The sequence below is a fragment of the Hyperolius riggenbachi genome, chromosome 4 (assembly GCF_040937935.1).
Source record: "Hyperolius riggenbachi isolate aHypRig1 chromosome 4, aHypRig1.pri, whole genome shotgun sequence".
Classification (NCBI taxonomy): Eukaryota; Metazoa; Chordata; class Amphibia; order Anura; family Hyperoliidae; genus Hyperolius; species Hyperolius riggenbachi.
Genome location: NC_090649.1, coordinates 159,914,253 through 159,935,997, shown reverse-complemented (window position 1 = coordinate 159,935,997; position 21,745 = coordinate 159,914,253). Strand labels below are relative to the sequence as shown.

At 43.0% G+C, this 21,745-nt stretch overlaps 1 protein-coding gene across 2 annotated transcripts in view; it reads right to left on the bottom strand.

Moving 5' to 3' along the window:
- GPR149 (G protein-coupled receptor 149) overlaps positions 1–21,745 on the bottom strand; it is a 92,666-nt gene that overhangs the window by 30,419 nt on the left and 40,502 nt on the right. Inside the window, exon 3 of one of the 2 annotated variants that reach the window (XM_068279271.1) lies at positions 12,115–12,575. In XM_068279271.1, coding sequence (XP_068135372.1) covers positions 12,115–12,575 — 461 coding nt within the window. The remainder of the gene's footprint in view (positions 1–12,114; positions 12,576–21,745) is intronic. The other variant, XM_068279272.1, reaches the window with a different exon arrangement.

Genomic DNA, 21,745 nt, shown 5'->3' with positions numbered 1-21,745 from the left:
TCTAGCAAGTACAGCTCATTTGGCATTGCAGGATAGAACGGGGCTAGCTACACCTCACTCAGGCTGACTTGTGCGAGTGGAGGGGGATAAGCAACGACACCCCATGTTTGCCATGCAATGTAAACTGTAGTGTGAACTTCACAGTGTTATACGCGCTATGTGGCAGAGAGGGTGACTAACACATGCACACCTCTGTCTTTTTACGATTGTTGTACACAATAAAGATGATTTAGTCTTATTTTAGTACCTATAGGGCTGGTCCTTGGACCCTAGTGAGTAAAAAAAAAAAAAGCTATAACATGCAAACACATGCAAACAAGAATATCACAGTAACATGCAAATTAAGTGCAAGCCACATGCAGTCACTCCATATTCATAAAATCACCAAGCAATGAAGGAAATGCACTGTGTACATTCAAACAATACCCTTACTATCTATTTACACTGCAATATATGGAGGAATATATACAAAACATATACAGCATACAGTACATATATATCAAGCATGGTACCAAAGGAGCAGGCAATATGTAAAGTCAGGACAGAGAAACAAATTCTCCAACAGGTATCAGATAAGGGACTGTACAAAAGGAACAGGCTAATAGCAAAGTCAAGGAAAGGATAACAGGTTCAGCAACAGGTTAGCAAAGACAGGTTCAGATCAGGGAACAGGTTCAGGAAATGTCCAGAGACTCAGGTCTGCCAGTAAAACAACAAAATTCAGGCAACTAGCAGGAAGCAGGGCAGTCTTTAACCACTTGAGGACCACAGTCTTTTCGCCCCTTAAGGACCAGAGCCTTTTTCTCCATTCAGACCACTGCAGCTTTCACGGTTTAATGCTCGGTCATACAACCTACCACCTAAATGAATTTTACCTCCTTTTCTTGTCACTAATACAGCTTTCTTTTGATGCTATTTGATTGCTGCTGCGAGTTTTACTTTTTATTATATTCATCAAAAAAGACATGAATTTTGTCAAAAAATGACTTTTTTAACTTTCTGTGCTGACATTTTTCAAATAAAGTAAAATTTCCTATACACTTGAGCGCGAAAGTTATTCTGCTACATGTCTTTGATAAAAAAAAAACCATTCAGTGTATATTTATTGGATTGGGTAAAAGTTATAGCGTTTACAAACTATGGTGCCAAAAGTGAATTTTCCCATTTTCAAGCATCTCTGACTTTTCTGCGCACCTGTCAGGTTTCATGAGGGGCTAAAATTCCAGGATAGTACAAATACCCGCCAAATGACCCCATTTTGGAAAGAAGACATCCCAAAGTATTCAGTGAGAGGCATGGTGAGTTCATAGAAGATTTTATTTTTGTCACAAGTTAGCGGAAAATGACACTTTGTGAAAAAAAAAAAAAGTTTCCATTTCTTCTAACTTGCGACAAAAAAAAATGAAATCTGCCACGGACTCACTATGCTCCTCTCTGAATACCTTGAAGTGTCTACTTTCCAAAATGGGGTCATTTGTGGGGTGTGTTCACTGTCCTGGCATTTTGGGGGGTGCCTAATTGTAAGCACCCCTGTAAACCTAAAGATGCTCATTGGACTTTGGGCCCCTTAGCGCAGTTAGGCTGCAAAAAAGTGCCACACATGTGGTATTGCCGTACTCAGGAAAAGTAGTATAATGTGTTTTGGGGTGTATTTTTACACATACCCATGCTGGGTGGGAGAAATATCTCCGTAAATGACAATTTTTTTATTTTGTTTACACACAATTGTCTATTTATAGAGATATTTCTCCCACTCAGCATGGGTATGTGGAAAAATACACCCCAAAACACATTATACTAATTCTCCTGAGTACGGCGATACCACATGTGTGGCACTTTTTTGCACCCTAACTGCGCTAAGGGGCCCAAAGTCCAATGAGTACCTTTAGGATTTCACAGGTCATTTTGAGAAATTTCGTTTCAAGACTACTCCTCACGGTTTAGGGCCCCTAAAATGCCAGGACAGTATAGGAACCCCACAAATTACCCCATTTTAGAAAGAAGACACCCCAAGGTATTCCGTTAGATGTATGGTGAGTTCATAGAAGATTTTTTTTTTTTGTCACAAGTTAGCGGAAATTGATTTTAATTGTTTTTTTTCACAAAGTGTCATTTTCCGCTAACTTGTGACAAAAAATAAAATCTTCTATGAACTCACCATACTCCTAACGGAATACCTTGGGGTGTCTTCTTTCTAAAATGGGGTCATTTGTGGGGTTCCTATACTGCCCTGGCATTTTAGGGGCCCTAAACTGTGAGGAGTAGTCTTGAAACCAAATGTCGCAAAATGACCTGTGAAATCCTAAAGGTACTCATTGGACTTTGGGCCCCTTAGCGCACTTAGGGTGCAAAAAAGTGCCACACATGTGGTACCGCCGTACTCAGGAGAAGTAGTATAATGTGTTTTGGGGTGTATTTTTACACATACCCATGCTGGGTGGGAGAAATATCTCTGTAAATGACAATTATTTGATTTTTTTTACACACAATTGTCCATTTACAGAGAGATTTCTCCCACCCAGCATGGGTATGTGTAAAAATACACCACAAAACACATTATACTACTTCTCCTGAGTATGGCGATACCACATGTGTGACACTTTTTTGCAGCCTAGGTGCGCTAAGGGGCCCAACGTCCTATTCACAGGTCATTTTGAGGCATTTGTTTTCTAGACTACTCCTCACGGTTTAGGGCCCCTAAAATGCCAGGGCAGTATAGGAACCCCACAAGTGACCCCATTTTAGAAAGAAGACACCCCAAGGTATTCTGTTAGGGGTATGGTGAGTTCATAGAAGATTTTATTTTTTGTCACAAGTTAGTGAAAAATGACACTTTGTGGAAAAAACAATAAAAATCCAATTTCCGCTAACTTTTGACAAAAAATAAAATATTATATGAACTCATCATACACCTAACAGAATACCTTGGGGTGTCTTCTTTCTAAAATGGGGTCACTTGTGGGGTTCCTATACTGCCCTGGCATTTTACGGGCCCAAAACTGTGAGTAGTCTGGAAACCAAATTTCTCAAAATGACTGTTCAGGGGTATAAGCATCTGCAAATTTTGATGACAGGTGGTCTATGAGGGGGCAAATTTTGTGGAATCGGTCATAAGCAGGGTGGCCTCTTAGATGACAGGATGTATTGGGCCTGATCTGATGGATAGGAGTGCTAGGGGGGGTGACAGGAGGTGATTGATGGGTGTCTCAGGGGGCGGTTAGAGGGGAAAATAGATGCAATCAATGCACTGGGGAGGTGATCGGAAGGGGGTCTGAGGGGGATCTGAGGGTTTGGCCGAGTGATCAGGAGCCCACACGGGGCAAATTAGGGCCTGATCTGATGGGTAAGTGTGCTAGGGGGTGACAGGAGGTGATTGATGGGTGTCTCAAGGTGTGATTAGAGGGGGGAAATAGATGCAAGCAATGCACTGGCGAGGTGATCAGGGCTGGGGTCTGAGGGCGTTCTGAGGTGTGGGCGGGTGATTGGGTGCCCGCAAGGGGCAGATTAGGGTCTAATCTGATGGGTAACAGTGACAGGTGGTGGTAGGGGGTGATTGATGGGTGATTGATGGGTAATTAGTATGTGTTTAGAGGAGAGAAGAGATGTAAACACTGCACTTGGGAGGTGATCTGATGTCGGATCTGCGGGCGATCTATTGGTGTGGGTGGGTGATCAGACTGCCCGCAAGGGGCAGGTTAGGGGCTGTTTGATGGGTGGCAGTGACAGGGGGTGATTGGTGGGTGGCAGTGACAGGGGGTGATTGATGGGTGATTGACAGGCGATCAGTGGCTTATTACAGGGAATAACAGATGTAAATATTGCACTGGCGAATTGATAAGGGGGGGGTCTGAGGGCAATCTGAGCGTGTGGGCGGGTGATTGGGTGCCCGCAAGGGCCAGATTAGGGTCTAATCTGATGGGTAACAGTGACAGGTGGTGATAGGGGGTGATTGATGGGTAATTAGTGGGTGTTTAAAAGAGAGAAGAGATGTAAACACTGCACTTGAGGGGGTGATCTAATGTCGGATCTGCGGGCGATCTATTGGTGTGGGTGGGTGATCAGATTGCCCGCAAGGGTCAGGTTAGGGGCTGATTGATGGGTGGCAGTAACAGGGGGTGATTGATGGGTGGCAGTGACAGGGGGTGATTGATGGGTGATTGACAGGTGATAAGTGGGTTATTACAGGGAATAACAGATGTAAATATTGCACGGGCGAATTGATAAGGTGGGGGGGGGGGGGGGGTCTGAGGGCAATCTGAGCGTGTGGGCGGGTGATTGGGTGCCCGCAAGAGGCAGATTAGGGTCTAATCTGATGGGTAACAGTGACAGGTGGTGATAGGGGGTGATTGATGGGTAATTAGTGGGTGTTTAGAGGAGAGAATAGATGTAAACAATGGATTTGGGAGGTGATCTGATGTCGGATCTGCGGGCGATCTATTGGAGTGGGTGGGTGATCAGATTGCCCGCAAGGGGCAGGTTAGGGGCTGATTGATGGGTGGCAGTGACAGGGGGTGATTGACGGGTGATTGACGGGTGATTGACAGGTGATTGACAGGTGATTGACAGGTGATCAGGGGGGATAGATGCATACAGTACACGGGGGGGGGGGGGTCTGGGGGGGGGGGTCTGGGGAGAATCTGAGGGGTGGGGGGGTGATCAGGAGGGAGTAGGGGGCAGATTAGGGACTAAAAAAAAAATAGCGTTGACAGATAGTGACAGGGAGTGATTGATGGGTGATTAGGGGGGTGACTGGGTGCAACCAGTGGTCTGGGGGGTGGGCAGGGGGGAGTCTGAGGGGTGCTGTGGGCGATCAGAGGGCAGGGGGGGGGGAAATCAGTGTGCTTGGGTGCAGACTAGGGTGGCTGCAGCCTGCCCTGGTGGTCCCTCGGACACTGGGACCACCAGGGCAGGAGGCAGCCAGTATAATAGGCTTTGTATACATTACAAAGCCTATTATACACAGTACACGCGGCGATCCGGGTGCTAGTAACCCACCGGCGCTTCCGAACGGCCGGCGGGTTACAGCGAACGGGGGGCGGAGCCAGTCCCCGGCGGCTGATCGCGTCACGAATGACGCGATCGCCGCATAGCCACTCCCGCAGCCGCCCCCGCCGATGGGCGTATTGCGGTCGTTTGGGCCCGGACTTTGCCGCCGCCCATCGGCTGGGGGCGGTCGTGAAGTGGTTAAATAGTCAATATGATTAGCAACAGGATGCAGGTGGTGGAGTGAACCTGCAGAGAGTGCTCCTAAACCACCTGCAGGTCAGACAAGGAACTGCAGGTCTTTCTTACAGTCAGCTTTAAGTGGACCTGAACTCTTGCACAGGATAGAAGGAAAACAGAGAAATGCACCCTGTATGTATTTATAGAGTTTAGACTGTCTAATTCCCTCACATCTCTGTCTAACCACGAGTTGTAATTTGATCTCTCCCCTGTGTCACTTGACAGCCACGGCAGATAAGGCAGATAAATCATATTGTTATTTGATTTCAGCAAAAAACAAAAAAACAAAAACAAACAATAAAAAGCCTCTAATAATAATAAATGGTTCTGGGCACACGTGATGACTTAAATATCTAAGTATCATTCTTCTGTGCTGAATTACATTCCAGAGAGCATAAAATATTAATTCACATTGGTGAGGGAGTTCAGATTTTGCCTGCAGGCTAAATCCTATTCTGTGTATTACAGATAAGCGGCATGTCATTTTCACTATTCAACATTAAGAATCTTCAGTGTACACAAAGTACTTTGTAAATTACACATGCTCTTTTACAGTTAAACTTCATATGAATTACGTTTGTATTACTTGTTTATAACAGCAAAACATAATAAGGATTTAGAATCATTAGGTAGTGTTGATCTGACCTCAAGACAGAGCAGCAGGATCCTGTGAATGTTATAGAGGCAAATTATTAGGTGCTCTCAATGTTACGTTCCCCACTGGGTTTCTCAATCAGAAGTTCTAGAGTAGCTGAGCGACATTGACGAAAAAGCAACAGCTGTTTTAATAACGTTATCTCCTTACTCTGTCCCCATGTCTTCTTCTTACCTGTCGTAACATCACAAGTCTTCGCTTTATTGCACATTATTCCTGTCATGCTTCACTCTTGTCAGTGAGCAGTGAGTTTTCACTCTGCTTTCCAAATCAAACCTCACTTCCTGCACTTTGCATTCAGTTCACACTTTCCCAGCTCAGTGTAGAATTTATCCCTGGACAGCTCCCTTTAACACATCCATATGTAGTGGAATCTACCCATGCTCATTCAATAATATACATAATTGCCAACCACCTGAGCGTTACGGACGAGCTCAGCTTGTCCAGTAACGCCGCGGTGGGCCGATTTGCATAATTTTATTTCAAACATGCAGCTATCACTTTGCTAGCTGCGTGTTTGTTCCGATCGCCGCCACTTGTCGCCGATCCGCCGCTACCCGCCGCGAAAGAGGGCCCCCCACAGACCCCTTGCGCTGCCTGGCCAATCACCGCCAGGCTGCGCTATGGGGTGGATCGGGACTCCCCCTGATGTCATGATGTCAATTACGAAGATGACGTCATTCCAATCGTCACCATGGCGACGGGGGAAGCCCATACATGAAATCCCGTTCAGAACGGGATTTCCTGTTGGGTATTTGCGCCGGTGGCGATCGGAGGGGTGGGTGGGAAAGCAAAGGGAGGGGGGAAGCATGTAGCTAGCGCTAGGATAGCTACATGTTAAAAAAAATAACTATAAAAAACCCTCCCACAGCCATGCGCCGCAATTAATCAGAACGCCAGGGAGGTTAAAAAAACCTCTCCTGATCCCACAGCACTCACCAACTAACTACCACCTGGTTTAATGTCAACCTTTCTTGTCCAAATTACTTGAATGACCCAGTTCTGCACTTACCCTGGATTATAGCCAGCAGCAATGGCCTTCATCTGCAGCAATCCAGTGCAGCCTCATCTGACAGCACCAGTAGGTGAGAATGGCAACCCTCTTCCCCTCCTGCCTCCCACAGATGTCCAGCCCAGTTGTGCATCGGCACTAATGGGTTGAGGAGTGAGACAAGATGGCTCCTGCTATTTGCTGTCTCCTTTGCCTCTAATAGTTTACTGCATAGCTGAGATCCACTTACCGGCAGGTCAGAGCTGATCTTAAAAGCTGATCGTTTTTACTTGTGTTACTAAGGCTTTGTTCACATCTAAAATCGAAATCGCTGACGCCAGTGATTTTTTTTGTACAAAGCGCTTTTGTAAGCGCTTTTGCATAGCAATTCCGTTTTTTCACTTCCTGACGTCAGTTAGGGAGTGAACTCTTTCACCCGGAAATGAATAAATACAATGGGCTTGATTCACAAAGCGGTGATAACTCAGTTATCACGCCTAAAAGACTTTAGGCGTGATAAGCGGTGCAAAGCTGAGTTATCACCGATTTGTGCTGCTCTTCGCGCGAAGCTCCCGCGCGCAAAGTCCCATAGGGCTCAATGGACGCTGCGCGCGAAGCACGGCACACTGCGCGCGCAGCGCGGTGCGCTACGCGCGCAAAACTTTGCGCGCGGGAGATCGCGCGAGTTTCTTCTTATTACTCCTAAACTGAGTTTAGGCGTGATAAAGGGCTTTTCACAGGCGTGCAAACACTTTGCACCGCTTTGTGAATCAAGCCCAATGTATTTATTCATAAAAGCGCAAACGCAATCATAGGATAAAGCGATTTGTGAGCATTTTGCACTTTTCCTATGCCTTCCATTGTAGCAAAATCGCCCCGAAAATGGTACATGCAGCGCTTTGCTGAACGGAAAGCATACGAAACGCGCTGATAGGAACTGTCCCATAAGGAATGATTGCACTAGCGATTGCGGTTTTCAGGGCTTTTTTAAAAATCGCCAGCGCTAAAAAAAACACAAAACGCCCTAGGTGCGAACAAGCCCTAAATGCTCTTTGAGAATTTACATTTACTGACTTTTATGGAGGTATTTACTTTGCAATTCAGTAATTTACCTCACTTGTCAGTAATTTTACTTTTCCATGTGGCAAAAAGCTTAGTCCATTCGATTTTCGGTAAATCAGCTTTTTTTTTTTTGCATTACCTAATGTGGCAGTGCTTTAAGAATTGAGGCCATAGTGTCTTGCTTGTGCCTTCAGTATCTGAGGATAATTATTATAGGATGCTATACTTTGATAAAGTGACAGTAGTCTTGAAACTTTGTAAATTATCTTGTTGTACATTAAAAATGTTTTTTTTTAGTGTAGATTGTCTAAAATGTGACATAACTGACCAGTTTTGGACTAGTCCATCTCCTCATGGGGGATTCTCAGGTTTTTCTTTGCTTTCAAAAGCATATCCTGAATAGCAGTTAACTGCCAACATATTAATATACCAGCCAGACTGCCTACTCACTTGCATACTATTTTGGCAGTTAGACTTAGCAACTGCCCTTCAGGAAATGCTTTCGAAAACAAAGAAAACCCTGAGAACCCCACATGAGGAGATGGACTAGTCCAAAACCTGTCGGTTCTGTCACAGTTTAACTGCTTACTTTTTTGCTGGAGTGGTCCTTTAAGTACGACAGGGAAAAAAGCACAATACAAGTTAACTGCCACTTTGCCCTCTGCTGTGCCCTCCACTGGCTGCCACTTGCCCAATATCTCTAGTTTTAACTGTGTAACCTACAAAGATTTAGGTGGGTTAGTTATAAAAAAAGTTTTTAGTTTAAGTGCATGAAACTACAGTCACTCAACTGCCAGTTTACTAGCCCTTCAGCCTCCCCATTATGTTTCAGTAGGACCTGGACTGCAATCTTTTACCACCTAGTAGCAGGCAGATTTCCAAAAATAGTGATGCCTTAGTAAAGCAGTTCCTTATATACACCTAACTACATTATCCATACATACAAATTTCTGAGTATTTGTTCGCTGGTGAATCTTCCAGAATACAAACAGATAACATCCATTTGAAACTGCATTATTTTCCTTAGAGTATAATGTGATTGTTATCTACTTATAAAGCTTCCAAGCGCAATCCATGTAATTCATTCTCTCTCTATACATATAGGGTATAACATGATTGTTATCCGATTATAAAGCTTCCAAGCCCAATCCATGTAATTCATACTCTATACATAAGAGGGAGTTCCTGAAGTGAGGTGCCACTTGCTTGTCTGCCACCTTCCCCTCTCCATAGATAACAAGAACATTGGAGGCCAAGTAGTGTGCATAGGAATTCTGCTAACTAAGTGGCTACATAACATGTTCATGAATGATAATAGCTGTTGACAGCGCTCTAAGATGAATGCTTGGCTTTTCAAGGTCAAATAAGAACATTTGCATGTTCACTTACTAAGCAGGAATGATACATCTTGGGACTGTCTTGTTTATTTAAAGTGGACCTGAACTCAGAACTTCCTCTCTGCTCTAAAAGATAAGCACCATCATAATAACCTTTAAAGAAAAAACATGTATTTGTAACAGCTGATACAAGTTCTGCAATAAATCTGCAGTGTGTCTACCCCCTGCTTTCATGGAAGCAGACATATTGTTAACATCCTGTGTTTACCAATTAGCTGGTCTGCCAAGGCAGCCAGCTGATACAGCTGCGAGATTGAATATCAGTTCAGATTAGTTACATTTGAGGGGGAATTAGACAAGCTAAACTAAATATTTGTAGGGGTACATTTCTCTATATTTTCCTTCTGTCCAGTATAAAAGTTCTGGTCCACTTTAAAGTTGAATATTTGCAAATGCTGCCAGTTTTATGAGTGTAAATTTAGTGTACAATTGTCTTGGTGGTGGTGGTTGGGTGGGGGGTGGAGGGGGGTCTTTGCAATTATTTGAGTGCTCTTTCAACATACCAGAAGAACACTCCCTCCTTCTGGAAAGTTTCAACCTCCTGTGGCGGGAAGCTTAGAAGAAGCTTTTTCAAGTCTGCCAAACCTCGGACGATGGAAAACCTAGAAATCTAGAAATCTATAGAATCAGTAAATAATGCCACTGGCTTTTTTCCCTGATGAAATGTACAAATAAGTTGATGGTACTTAAATCTACACTTGGCCTTTAAGTGTCACCATCTAAGTAACACTATATAATAATTATTTATAATCCCCAGTATTATGTGAACTTCAGATGCATTATGTTTGTAGCGCTGCACATTATTTATTTTACTTAGGCTACATCTCTCTCTACATCTCTGGGGATCCCAGAGCAACTGACATTTACATATAAATGATGTGTGTAATCTATTCTACACTGTTCAGGCGTTGATAACCTTCTTACTTACTTACCTTACTTCTTACAGTATCAGAGGCTGTCAGAAAGTGGATTTATGCATTTAAAGTAAGGATTGCCCACACAGCATATCTATTCTTATATTTTAAGTGCTTCATGTCAATGGTTATATTTAACGGCAACTAACCTGAACAAATGATTAATGACTTAAAAATTAGGAAACTAGTGTCTGATTCTCGGATTTTACAGCTCCAGACTTACAGTGAGAAAAAATGGATGTGCTATATAGATAAAATCTGTAAAGTATGTACATAGCTTCAGATATGCCTATTCATACTGGATGTGGCTGTCAGTTTAAAAGCCTGGTGCCCTTGTAAAACAAACAGTGTTAAAGGTTATGGTATATTGATTGTCAAAATGGGAGTGGATGAGTGCAGTATGTAGCAAAAATTAACCTATTTGTTGGTAATCAAAGTAAAGTTTTTTCAGCTAAAATGATATTAATTTTGCAATAATTCATGTAGATCTATGGATCATTTCAAATTAAGAACTTCTAAAGCTGTATTTTAAGACCTTAGAGACCCACAGACACCCTCCTTACCGTTATTTGGATGCTATATTGTTCTTAGTTTACCCTTTAAATAAACATTTTTCACCTTGAAGATTCATGTCGTTTTGAAAGAGTTTATAAACAGCTTCATTAGAATGGTATGTCTTAACGGGAATCTGAGGTGAAAATAAACTTATGAAATAATGAATTGTATGTGTAGTATAGCTAAGAAATACAAAATTAGTTGCAAAGAAATTATTCTCATACTGTTTCCAGTACAGGAAGAGTTAAACTTTATTTGTTATCTGTGCAAAAGAGCTGCTCTGAGCTCTCTGACCCAACTTGGGTCAGAAACAGGTCTATTTTATGAAACACCGAGACACAACTCCAGATAAGGTTTTACTGCAGGGGAGTTCAAAGGGTCGTTAGCTCTGCTCTGTTTCATAGTTTAAAATAGTGTGTGGTTTGAAATTGCAAATATGACAGTATGATGCATTGTTATAAAAAAATAATTATAATAATTAAAATAATGGAAAATAAAAATATGAGACTTTTTTTTTGCTACTAATGCTCTATGAATTATCTGTACTACACATAGAATTCATTATATCCTAAGTTGTTTTTTTCACTTCAGTGTCACTTTAAGCTAGGCATATATTACACATTTCCTTTACAATAAATCATTACGGTACATTTATTACAATATTGACCTTAAAAATGTATTTATACCTAGGGCATTTTTAAACAATATAATATATATTGGTTAAGAGGAATTGATCAAGAGTTCACTATACAAGTAATGTCAGTGGGCCAACTGGTGGGCTGCAGGTGACAATGGACAGGGACAATGGCTTCAGGTCTTTGTACTGCATTGTGCTGTGGCGTGATCAATGTTAGACACAATTTTGCCTAAAATACTGTTTAATTTTACAAAGTAAAAAATTAATATCAAGTAGTAATCAATTGTTTGATTGATCTACCACTAATCAATTAGTTTATGCCTTGCTTACGGTAAAAGGCTCAAAGCTGTATTATGCTCAAGAATAGGTAAAGTCTGTTGCAAGGCTGCATAACTACTTTACCTGATGGAGCAAGTCCATGACTACCAGTTTATTATCCATAAATGCAATATGTTTAACTTTGTTTTCAGAGGGCTCACTGGCAATAGCGTTTACACCGGAGTTGCCGGTGTATTGTGCAGTGTATTGTTGACAGAAACTGAAAATTAGTTTTCCACCAAATTTCAGTCACGATCCCTGTCCCCATCCAGAGTAAAAAAAAAAGTAAAAAAAAAAAACCCTGCCTCTCATTCATGTCAAAGTAAATACATGATCGTTGTTAAATATTAGCGTGAGGTTACCTGTCGAGGTGTCCGCTCAGATTTGCTTCTGCACCACTCCCAGTCGGTGAGTTCTGGCTTACGGCTTTCTTCATGAGACAACCTTCTGTCTTGGCCTTCATAGAACATAGACTTGTCCAAATTTCTGACATCCTCTCTTTTAAAGACTCCGATTTTTTCAGAAATCAGGCGGCCAATGGCCTTTTCTTTCATTTGTTCTGGTTTTGTCTCTTGGTTAAGATTTCGAAGTATGCCAATGTCTTTCAACATGGAGCTGTCCTGCAGACTTATGGTGCTGAAATCCAGCACTGCTGGATTGAGGATTCTGTCACAACGAGGGTCATTTGTGTTGTCACAATCATAATTGATCAGATTATGGTATGATATGGAGTTCTCTGCAGTCTCGTGGTTTTCCTGGGATATCTTGTAAATCCCATAGCCTTTATTGAATGATAAGTTAAAATCAAATCCTTTCCTTTTAACTAGGAAACAAAGGAAAAATATGTGTGACTTGCACGCAAAAAAAAAAAAAAAGTATATTTGCACATTTATACTTAAAGTGAACCTGAGGTGAAAATAGTTTGTAGCAGGATAACAGAGGCGCCAGGTAGAGTAAAATTAATTAAAATCGTTAAAAAGGGCGAAGTGGGTGGACTCACCTCCCTTCTGGAAGAAATGGCCGGACAAAGGGCAAGTTACTTGCAGTTTAAAGTAACATTTAATAATAACTCCAAAAGTGCAACGCGTTTCACGGGTAACAGTCCCGCTTCTTCAGGCAAACGATTTTTGGAGGGTACTGGGGGAGGGAATAAAGGAAACAAGGGAATTGCTGTTATATATCACATTGCACATCATTTTGTTGTAGATCTGTGGTGCACCTTTTTGGTGCTTGGTATTTGCGTTCCTCTGGCAATTCCCTTGTTTCCTTTTTTCCCTCCCCCAGTACCCTCCAAAAATCGTTTGCCTGAAGAAGCGGGACTGTTACCCGTGAAACGCGTTGCACTTTTGGAGTTATTATTAAATGTTACTTTAAACTGCAAGTAACTTGCCCATTGTCTGGTCATTTCTTCCAGAAGGGAGGTGAGTCCACCCACTTCGCCCTTTTTAACGATTTTAATAAATTTTACTCTACCTGGCGCCTCTGTTATCCTGCTACAAAATAATTTCATCCACCCTTGGTGGAGGGGTGTTTACCCACTTTTTCCCATCTACAGAGAGTGACTTCTTAGACCTGAGCGGGGTCAGGTTATAATTCTCCCCGCCTGCTCGCCCAGTGGTTGCCTTGGTGGCGACCTACCTTTGTGAGTATAATCACCTTCTTTATCACCAGATACCATTACATTAACATACTACACCATATCGGGCTCTCGGTTTCCCTCTCTTCACACTGAGGTGAAAATAAACTGATGAGTTAAACAATTGTATGTATCCTCCTACTCCTAAAAATTACCCTTTTTTTTAGATATCCATGGTTTTATTTTATATTTAAACATTTACAAAGTAGTTTGAATGTTTTGTTGTCTCTGATCTATTCTGTGTCCCTAAATAAAAATACATGAACTATTGATCTTTTTTTATCACCCTCTGCTCTCAGAAGTTGTATACTGCCAGGAAAACTTTTATTACTGTAATTTCCTTATCAGTGATGTTTACTATACTCCCCCAAGGTACCTACAAGACAGAAGTGGTCACTTGCATGCCTCAAAATAAACTCTTCCAGGCAGCAAAATAAAACAAGTAAAACAGCCTGATTATTAATATGTTTTGCACTGTACATATAGATGTTTATCTCATCATGTCAAATGTTTCCTCGGGTACACCTTAAAACTAACCTGCCTAAAGCACATCATTAAAGTGTGCTTGTAATCTGACCATCCAAGTTAAAGGCACAGTAACAATGTTTGGACGCAGATTTATTGTCATATCAGTGCCCCCCCCCCCCCCCAACTCTTTGATAAGTGATAGGGATGCTCCATGGCTCTGTCCATTCCAAGCTATTCTCTGCACCCAGTGCCTGCATGCATAGCAAAATACAGGAACAGCCTGGTATGATAGGCTGTTCCAGCATTTTTGCTGTAGCCTCTTTACCAATGTGATGGCTGAAAGTGAGGCGCTAGGATGGTTAGAAGGAGGTGGGTAGGCCACACATGTTATCATCAAGGAGGAGGGCAGCAAAGGACAGAGTTCCCGGGATGGACTCCTACTTCCGAAGCAGTAACAATGGGAAGGTGGGGAAGAACCCAAAAGAAAATGTAATTATAAACATTGCCTTCCCACCCCATGTCAGACACATTGCTGTGGACCAATAAGCGCAATGTAATGAGACACAGTGTATTGATAAGCATAAAACCACATGAGACCATGTGCCTTTTCTACATGATGCTAACACTAATGTGGTGGATCATAGTTTTTTTTCTTTTTTTTTGGGGGGGGGGGGGGGGGGGGGGCATTATGACCTCTGACAAATATGGGCCTATATGGGTAAAATACATCTAAGATTAGCAAAGTGTTCTTCTATGCTGCAGTGTTGCACTTCCCCCAAATCCTCTTATAGATGTTTTTCTTAGAAATGCATTAACTGTTTACAGGAGGCAGAGAGAACATCATATGGATGTACAAAGTCTTTTATGCATTTTTTTTTTCAAATTTAACAGAGAGTAAAGATAATACAAAGGAGATCCAGCAAACCCCTGTTTCCCGCTGTGCACTTTATGAGGACATCGTGGTTATAGTTCCTGCTTAAGGGCTCAACTTGTTTTATTTGTGTAAATCTATACTTCCTTAATATATTGCCTTAATCAATAGTCATCTCCAGTTACAGTGCTATTCCAATGCCTGTTAATCAAGCCTGATGTATGTAAGGTTTGACCTTTCCCTGGCTCTAATTAAGAATGGAGAGACATATGGTGGAGTAATGTCCTTTAAAAGCAGCAGTATTTCATAGATGAAAACACTGAGATAATATTTTTGTACTATAAATTGTGCGCTCAATAGGTATTTAAAAATCAGCCATAGACAAAGATGAACATGGCTTTTAGGGCACTGTTGAATGTAATGAGGGTTATTATACTGAGCAGATACGTGCCAGCTGGCGTTGTTCTTGAAGTGCAGTTCCTGCTCTTGCAGGTGGCTGGGAGGAGTAGTGCCTACCTTATCTTATGGGCATGTTCACTCTGGAGGTCATGGAGAATGTTAGAAGTCACTGGCATTTTTACAAGATCTGCTTGATGCTGACTGGCACATGTGGTATAGCAGGCGCTGATTGGTGCTTTACAGACATTGACATCTACTGACGGTAGCTTTTACCAGGTGCTGACTCAGTGGTGCTCATAGAAGCTTCCTGGGGATTTCACTGTTGATTTAAGACACTGACTTTTCAGATGTGCTGCTTATCTTCTAACCGGAAAAACCCTTAGGGCCCTTACATACTGGCACGTTGTTAGCCTGTTTTACCGCAGGCCAACGCTACTCCAGTGAAAGTCTATGGGGCCGTTCACATCGATGAGGTACAGTGAACCATGTAAGTCTATGGCGACGTGTATGTTTTTAAACGTTCACTGCAAGTTTTCACGTTGCGCATGCGCGAAAGCGTAGTTCAGCAATACACTTCCGTGCAGTTTGTGTATTCATCCACAGGAAGTGAGTGCTAAAGAGCCTAACTTCCTGCTTGGCCTGCTGCCAGACGGGGATTATCACATATTAAAGCGGTAATTTCTAAAGGCTCGTTTTTGTCGGTCCCCGGATCGCACTGCAAACTCAAATCCGCAGTGTGAAACCGGCCTTAGTGTTAAATAAAGGACACCTGAAGTGAGAAGGATATGGAGGCTGCCATATTTGTTTCCTTTTAAACAATACTGGTTGCTTCGCTGTCTTGCAAATCTATTTAGCTGCAGTAGTGACTGAATAACATCAGAAACAAGCATGCAGCTAATCTTGTCAGATCTGACAATAATGTCAGAAACACCTGATCTGCTGCATGCTTGTTCAAGGTATATGGCTAAAAGTAATAGAGGCAAAGGATCAGGCAACTGGTATTTGTTTAAACAAAATAAATATGGCAGCCTCCATATACCTCTCCTTACAGTTGTCCTTAAAGTGAACCTCCGGACTAAAAATCGACTCAGCAGTACTGTAAAGGCCTGGTGTTTCTTTAACAGATTCACAGCATCAGAACTTTGTTTCTCTTATACAAGCCTCATTTTTAGCTGCACAGAAGAAAACTGCCCGGGCTTTTTTCCCCTGATGCTGTGCAAAGCATGATGGGATTTCTGATGTTGTTGCTCTCGTTCTGCTGTTTTGGTGCAATTTTTTTTTTTTTACATTTTGAATTCGACATTTAAAGCCTAGCGTGTGCAGCTGGGAGGGGTTATCAGGACACAGGACAGTTGGAACTGTGTCTCCTGCTCCTTGTCACCTCCTTTCAACCACAAAGATGGCTGCCCCCATGACAAAGATGGCAGCCCCCATGAATCACAAACATTTGCCTGTTCTTTTAAAACAGGGTGGGTAAAAAATTATATTACCTATCTATTCTAATTAACATAACTAATGTAACTTAATGACAGTATGTTTGTTTAGGCTGAAGTTCCCCTTTAAGTAAGTTCTATACAAAAGCAAACAGAATGCTCATTGTAATTCCTATCCTCACCAAGGACATCAAGATCAGAAGACATTATATCACCAGGCTGCAGCACCTTATCAGCCAAAATGAGGTTCTGCTTAAGTCCTTAATTTTAACAATAAATCTGGTGAAGGACAATTGGACTGATTGTCCTATGTTTTCTTTTGAAGTGTTCCAAGAGTTTTTGTTTAAGTAAGTAGCCTACTAGTCTGCACGGTATTCTTCATTACATCTACCTTCTTTGAGAGTCTATGAAGTTGGCCATTAATGATTCAATCCTGCAGCCGATCGATCGTTTTCAATTGCCATGGTAATCAATCAGAATCAAACGGGCATGCCAATTAAAAGCTGAATCGCCACTAATCAATTAGATCAGATTAATGGAATTGATCTGTTTTTTTTTGGGGGGGATTGATCCTATCAATCTGAAAGCCTAATGGGGCGTGACCTCTCTGGGTCAGGAGAGATCAAAATGGCTTACAGCACACTCTGCAGCTACGCATCACATCGGAGAACATCCAGGGGCGGCAGAGATGGAAACAGTTGCCACAAGAAAGTGGAAAAAAGGCACAAATAACCCACAGAAGCTGCTGGAGATATTCGCTGTTATGCAGCCAAGAGCGAATACCTTGCCTAAAGATGGCACCACTGTGCCTCCTTAGAGGGCTCTCCGTCCTACCACCAGCAAGAAAGACAGCATTACAGACAAACAAACAGCATCAGAGAAAGGCTCCAAATCCCCAGAAGACAGTTCTTCTCCTGAAAGTCCATTATCATCTCCAGGTTCATTAATTTCCAAGTTGTTGCTGCTGCACCAGGGAGAAAGCTGTCCCACTACATGCCTGTATTTTGACCCCTCCCCATTTTGTATGAGGCCAACTACTTTTGTGTCATCTACAACGGCTTCAATGGCTCCTTCTCCACTTTGACACCCCTCTCAGTTGGCGTTCCCCATGGCTTCCTCCTGGGACCATTACTGTTCTCACTCTGCACCACCTCAATTGGGAAAATCATCTCCTCCATGGGCTTCAACTACCACCTGTATGCCTATGACACCCAGATATACTTCCACATCCTGGATGTAATCCTCCTCTACCATGGGCCAGGTCTCCTCCTGTCTCACATTCATTTCCTCCTGGATGGACACCAGTTTCCTGAAGCTTAATCTGTACAAGACTGAGCTTCTGATGTTCCAGCCCCACAAAGCTGGACCCCTCCCAGATATGTATATCATGGTCGATAACACTACCATCCTCCCTACCCACCAAGCCCGCTGCCTAGGTGTCACCCTGGACTTGGCTCTCTTCTTTGCAATCCACATCCAAACTATTACCCGATCCTGCCACTTATACCTCTGCAACATCTCCAGGATCTGCTCCTACCTGTCCCTTGACACTACTAAACTCCTTATCCATGCCCTTGTCACCTCCCACCTTACTATTGCAATTCCCTTTTATCAGGGCTCCCTCTAAACCACATCCCACACTTCAATCTGTAATGAATGAAGCAGCCAGACTGATCAACTCCTCCCAAGGCAGCACGTCCACCTCTGTAAAGCCTCCCACTTGCTCCCCATCTGCTTCAGGATCAACTTCAAAATTCTGTGCTTGACCTACAAATCGGTGCTTAGGACCTGCCCAAACTACATCTCAGACAGGGCCGGCCTTAGGTTTCACAGCGCCCTGAGCGTAACCAGATTTTGGTGCCCCCCCCCCCCCATTCATACTCTTTGTGTGCGCGCGCACAAACACACACTTTATCTTTTATCCTGAGAAATCATTCAACGCATAACAGGGGGGAAAAGAAAGCGTCAAAAACCGCCCAACGCAACTGCAACCGGAATGCAATGTAAACGAGGTTTAACTGTATATAAGCAGCACATACGCCCTTTAGCGTATGTAGACAGTCAAGACAGATTCTCTCCCCCCCCCCATCCCCCCACACACACTTTTGTGTATGTAGGCAGATCCCCCTTTAGTATATATAGGCAGATCCCCCCCCCCCCCCACCCCCTTAGTGTATATAGGCTACTAGTCTTGTATATGTAGGCAGATTCCCCGCTTTAGTATATATATAGGCAGCCTAAAAAAATAGCAGGTGCCTATAAAACTGTGACTATGAGGAGCACTGTTGGCTATTTGCTGCCACTGTTTTATAGAGAGTGCCTCTGCTACCAAAATTTCCAGTTCTAGGGCTAGTGCACACCAGAGCGGTTCTGAAGCATTTTTTTAAAACTCTTTCAGGGGAAAAAACACTTGGCTAATGAAAGTGAATGGGCTGGTGCACACCAGAGCGGTTAGTTTTTTCCACAAACGCAAACTCAGGGGCTGCAGCATTTTTTAGATTTCTGAGGCGTTTCTGCCTCAATGTTAAAGTATAGGAAAGTGTTAAACCACTCTGAAAAACGCTAGGCATGTGTAGAAAGCATGCCTAGAATCGTTTTGAAATCTGCTTCAAAAATCTGTAGTGTTTTGCAGATCTGCTAGAGGTTTTTGGTGTGCACTGGGCCATAGATGGGATTCAGGCATGGTCGGAAGAGCCCATTTCCGTTTCCGTGACAATTCCGCATACCGAAATTCCGCTACCGCTTCATTCCGACGGTATTCCGGAGCTGTTCCGCTTCATTCCGACGGAAAATTTTCAAAATCTCTCTCTCTCTCTCTCTCTCTCTCTCTCTCTCTCTCTCTCTCTCTCTCTCTCTCTCTCTCATACCTACTACACACTGCGTCCTGGGTTCAAATCCCAGCTATGGTATATAAGCTGTTTTGAAAATCTGCAATTCCCTACTTGATGATATGAGAGAGAGAGAGAGAGAGAGAGAGAGAGAGAGAGAGAGAGAAATTCCGTCAGGATTATAAAATTTCCGTGGAATTCCGTTTAAGAGGTATAGGAATTCCGTTCCGACCACAGGAATCGGAATTAGCTAATTCTGGCCGGAATCACGGAATTATTAATTCCGCGGAATTTTCCGACCATCCCTAGATGGGAATTGAGACTATTAACATGGCCTATGGTAATCCCCTACGATGTGGTGGAACAGGAGATTCTCATCATGGGTGTGCAGGTGATAAATCTGCAGAAACTGCATGATGCTATCGTGTCAGTATAGACCAAAATCTCTGAGGAATGCCAGGAAGTATGAATGCAGTTTTGAAAGCAGAAAGGTGTCAAACTCAGTACTATCAAGACGCGCCTAATAAAGTGAACAGAGAAATACACACGTTTTCCTGTCGTGTTTCTTTTGGTTCATGTGCTTGCATACCATTTAGTAATCACAAGCCCCAAAAATGCCATATGCTGCAACAATAACCCCAAAGTAAATAATAAATGCAACAAAAGTTACCTCCAAGTCCAACACATAGAATGTAGGAAATGTTACCTACAACACATGGAATGCAGCAAATATTACCTCTGACACAAAGTGCAGCCAAAGTTACCTCTGACACATGGCATGCAGCAAACATCACCTCAACACCCGAAATGAAGCAAAAACTACCTTCCACACATGAAATTACTTCCGATACACGAAATGCAGCCAAAGTTACTTCTGACACATGAAAAGCAGAAAACATTTCCCCTACAGATAGTGCAAAGTGACTGGTAGGAGGTAGTGGATGAGTCACAGGTAGAGGTAGCAGCACATAGAAGGTGGCGGGTAGTGGGAGATAGTGGATGGAGGGTAGTGACAGGTAGTGGGTAACAGATAGTGGGAGGCTAGCAGCAGGGAGTTGGTGGTGAGGAGTGACAGGTAATGGCAGATAGTGGGTGGTGGGTAGAGGGCAGTGGCTGAATGGCAGTCCAAGTAGTGGGTGATGGCAGTACATGTAGTGGCAGAGAGTAAGTGGGAGGTAGTGACAGGCAGAGGGTGGTGGCTGGATGACAGTACAGGTAGTGGTAGATAGTGAGTAGCAGGTAGCAACAGGTAGTGTGTGGTGACTGGGTGACAAATAGGGCGGTTAGTGATAGTAAGTGGATTGTGGCTGAGTAACAGTGACAAGTAGTGACGGGTAATGGCTGGTGGCTCGGTGACAGATAAGTGCAGGTAGTGAGTGGTGGCTAGATGACAGCCCAGGTAGTGGATGTTGGCAGGGCCGGCGCTACCATTAAGGCAAAGGAGGCAGCTTCCCCAGGGCCCCAGAGCTTGTAGGGGCCCCCAGTGGCTACAAGAGGAAAAAAAAAATTTCAAATCGGCCTTATAGTTTTTGAGAAAATCGATTTTAAAGTTTCAAAGGAAAAAAAAAATACACATTTAAAAACCTGCCGACTTTAATGGTTAATAGCAAATCCACCTTAAATGCTAGAAACCCTAAATTTGCAGGATATGTTAAGGAGATCATTAGGAATAAGAGGAAAAAACAATTATTCAAAAAGACCTTATAGTTTTTGAGAAAATCGATTTTAAAGTTTCAAAGGAAAAAAGTATACTTTTAAATGCGGTAAATGTCACTTTTAGTAGCAAACCTAACGGTAGTGTAATTTTACATGCATCAAACGAAAGCGCAATAAATTTCCTGACAGGGTTTCCAGGGGGTCTATACGCAGCCACAGCGCTTTGGCCAGGGATCGCTATACAGCCGCAATATGGCTGTATGAAGATCCCTAGCAATTTTTCCTATTTTCCCAATTTTTTTTTTTTATGTTTAGAGTGTGGGATTTTAAAAAAAAAAAAATTATGTGGGGTCCCCCCTCCTGAAACTTTTTAACCCCTTGTCCCCCATGCAGGCTGGGATAGCCAGAATGTGGAGCTCCGACCGATTGGGACGTCACACCCTGTTATACCAGCTGCAAAAAAGGTCCCCTAATGCCGATTTTTGTTCCGGGGTATATGTTGGGGGGGCCCCCCAGGTTTATTTTGCCCTGGGGCCCCATTGTTGCTTAAACCGGCCCTGGATGTTGGCTGGGTGTCAGTGATGGTAGCAACTGGTAGTGTACGTGGGTGGCTGAGTGAGGGTGGTGGCTGGGTGACAGTGCTGGAAGCTACGGGTAGTGGATGGTGGCTGAGTGCCAGAGAGTGGGTGTTGGCTGGGTGAC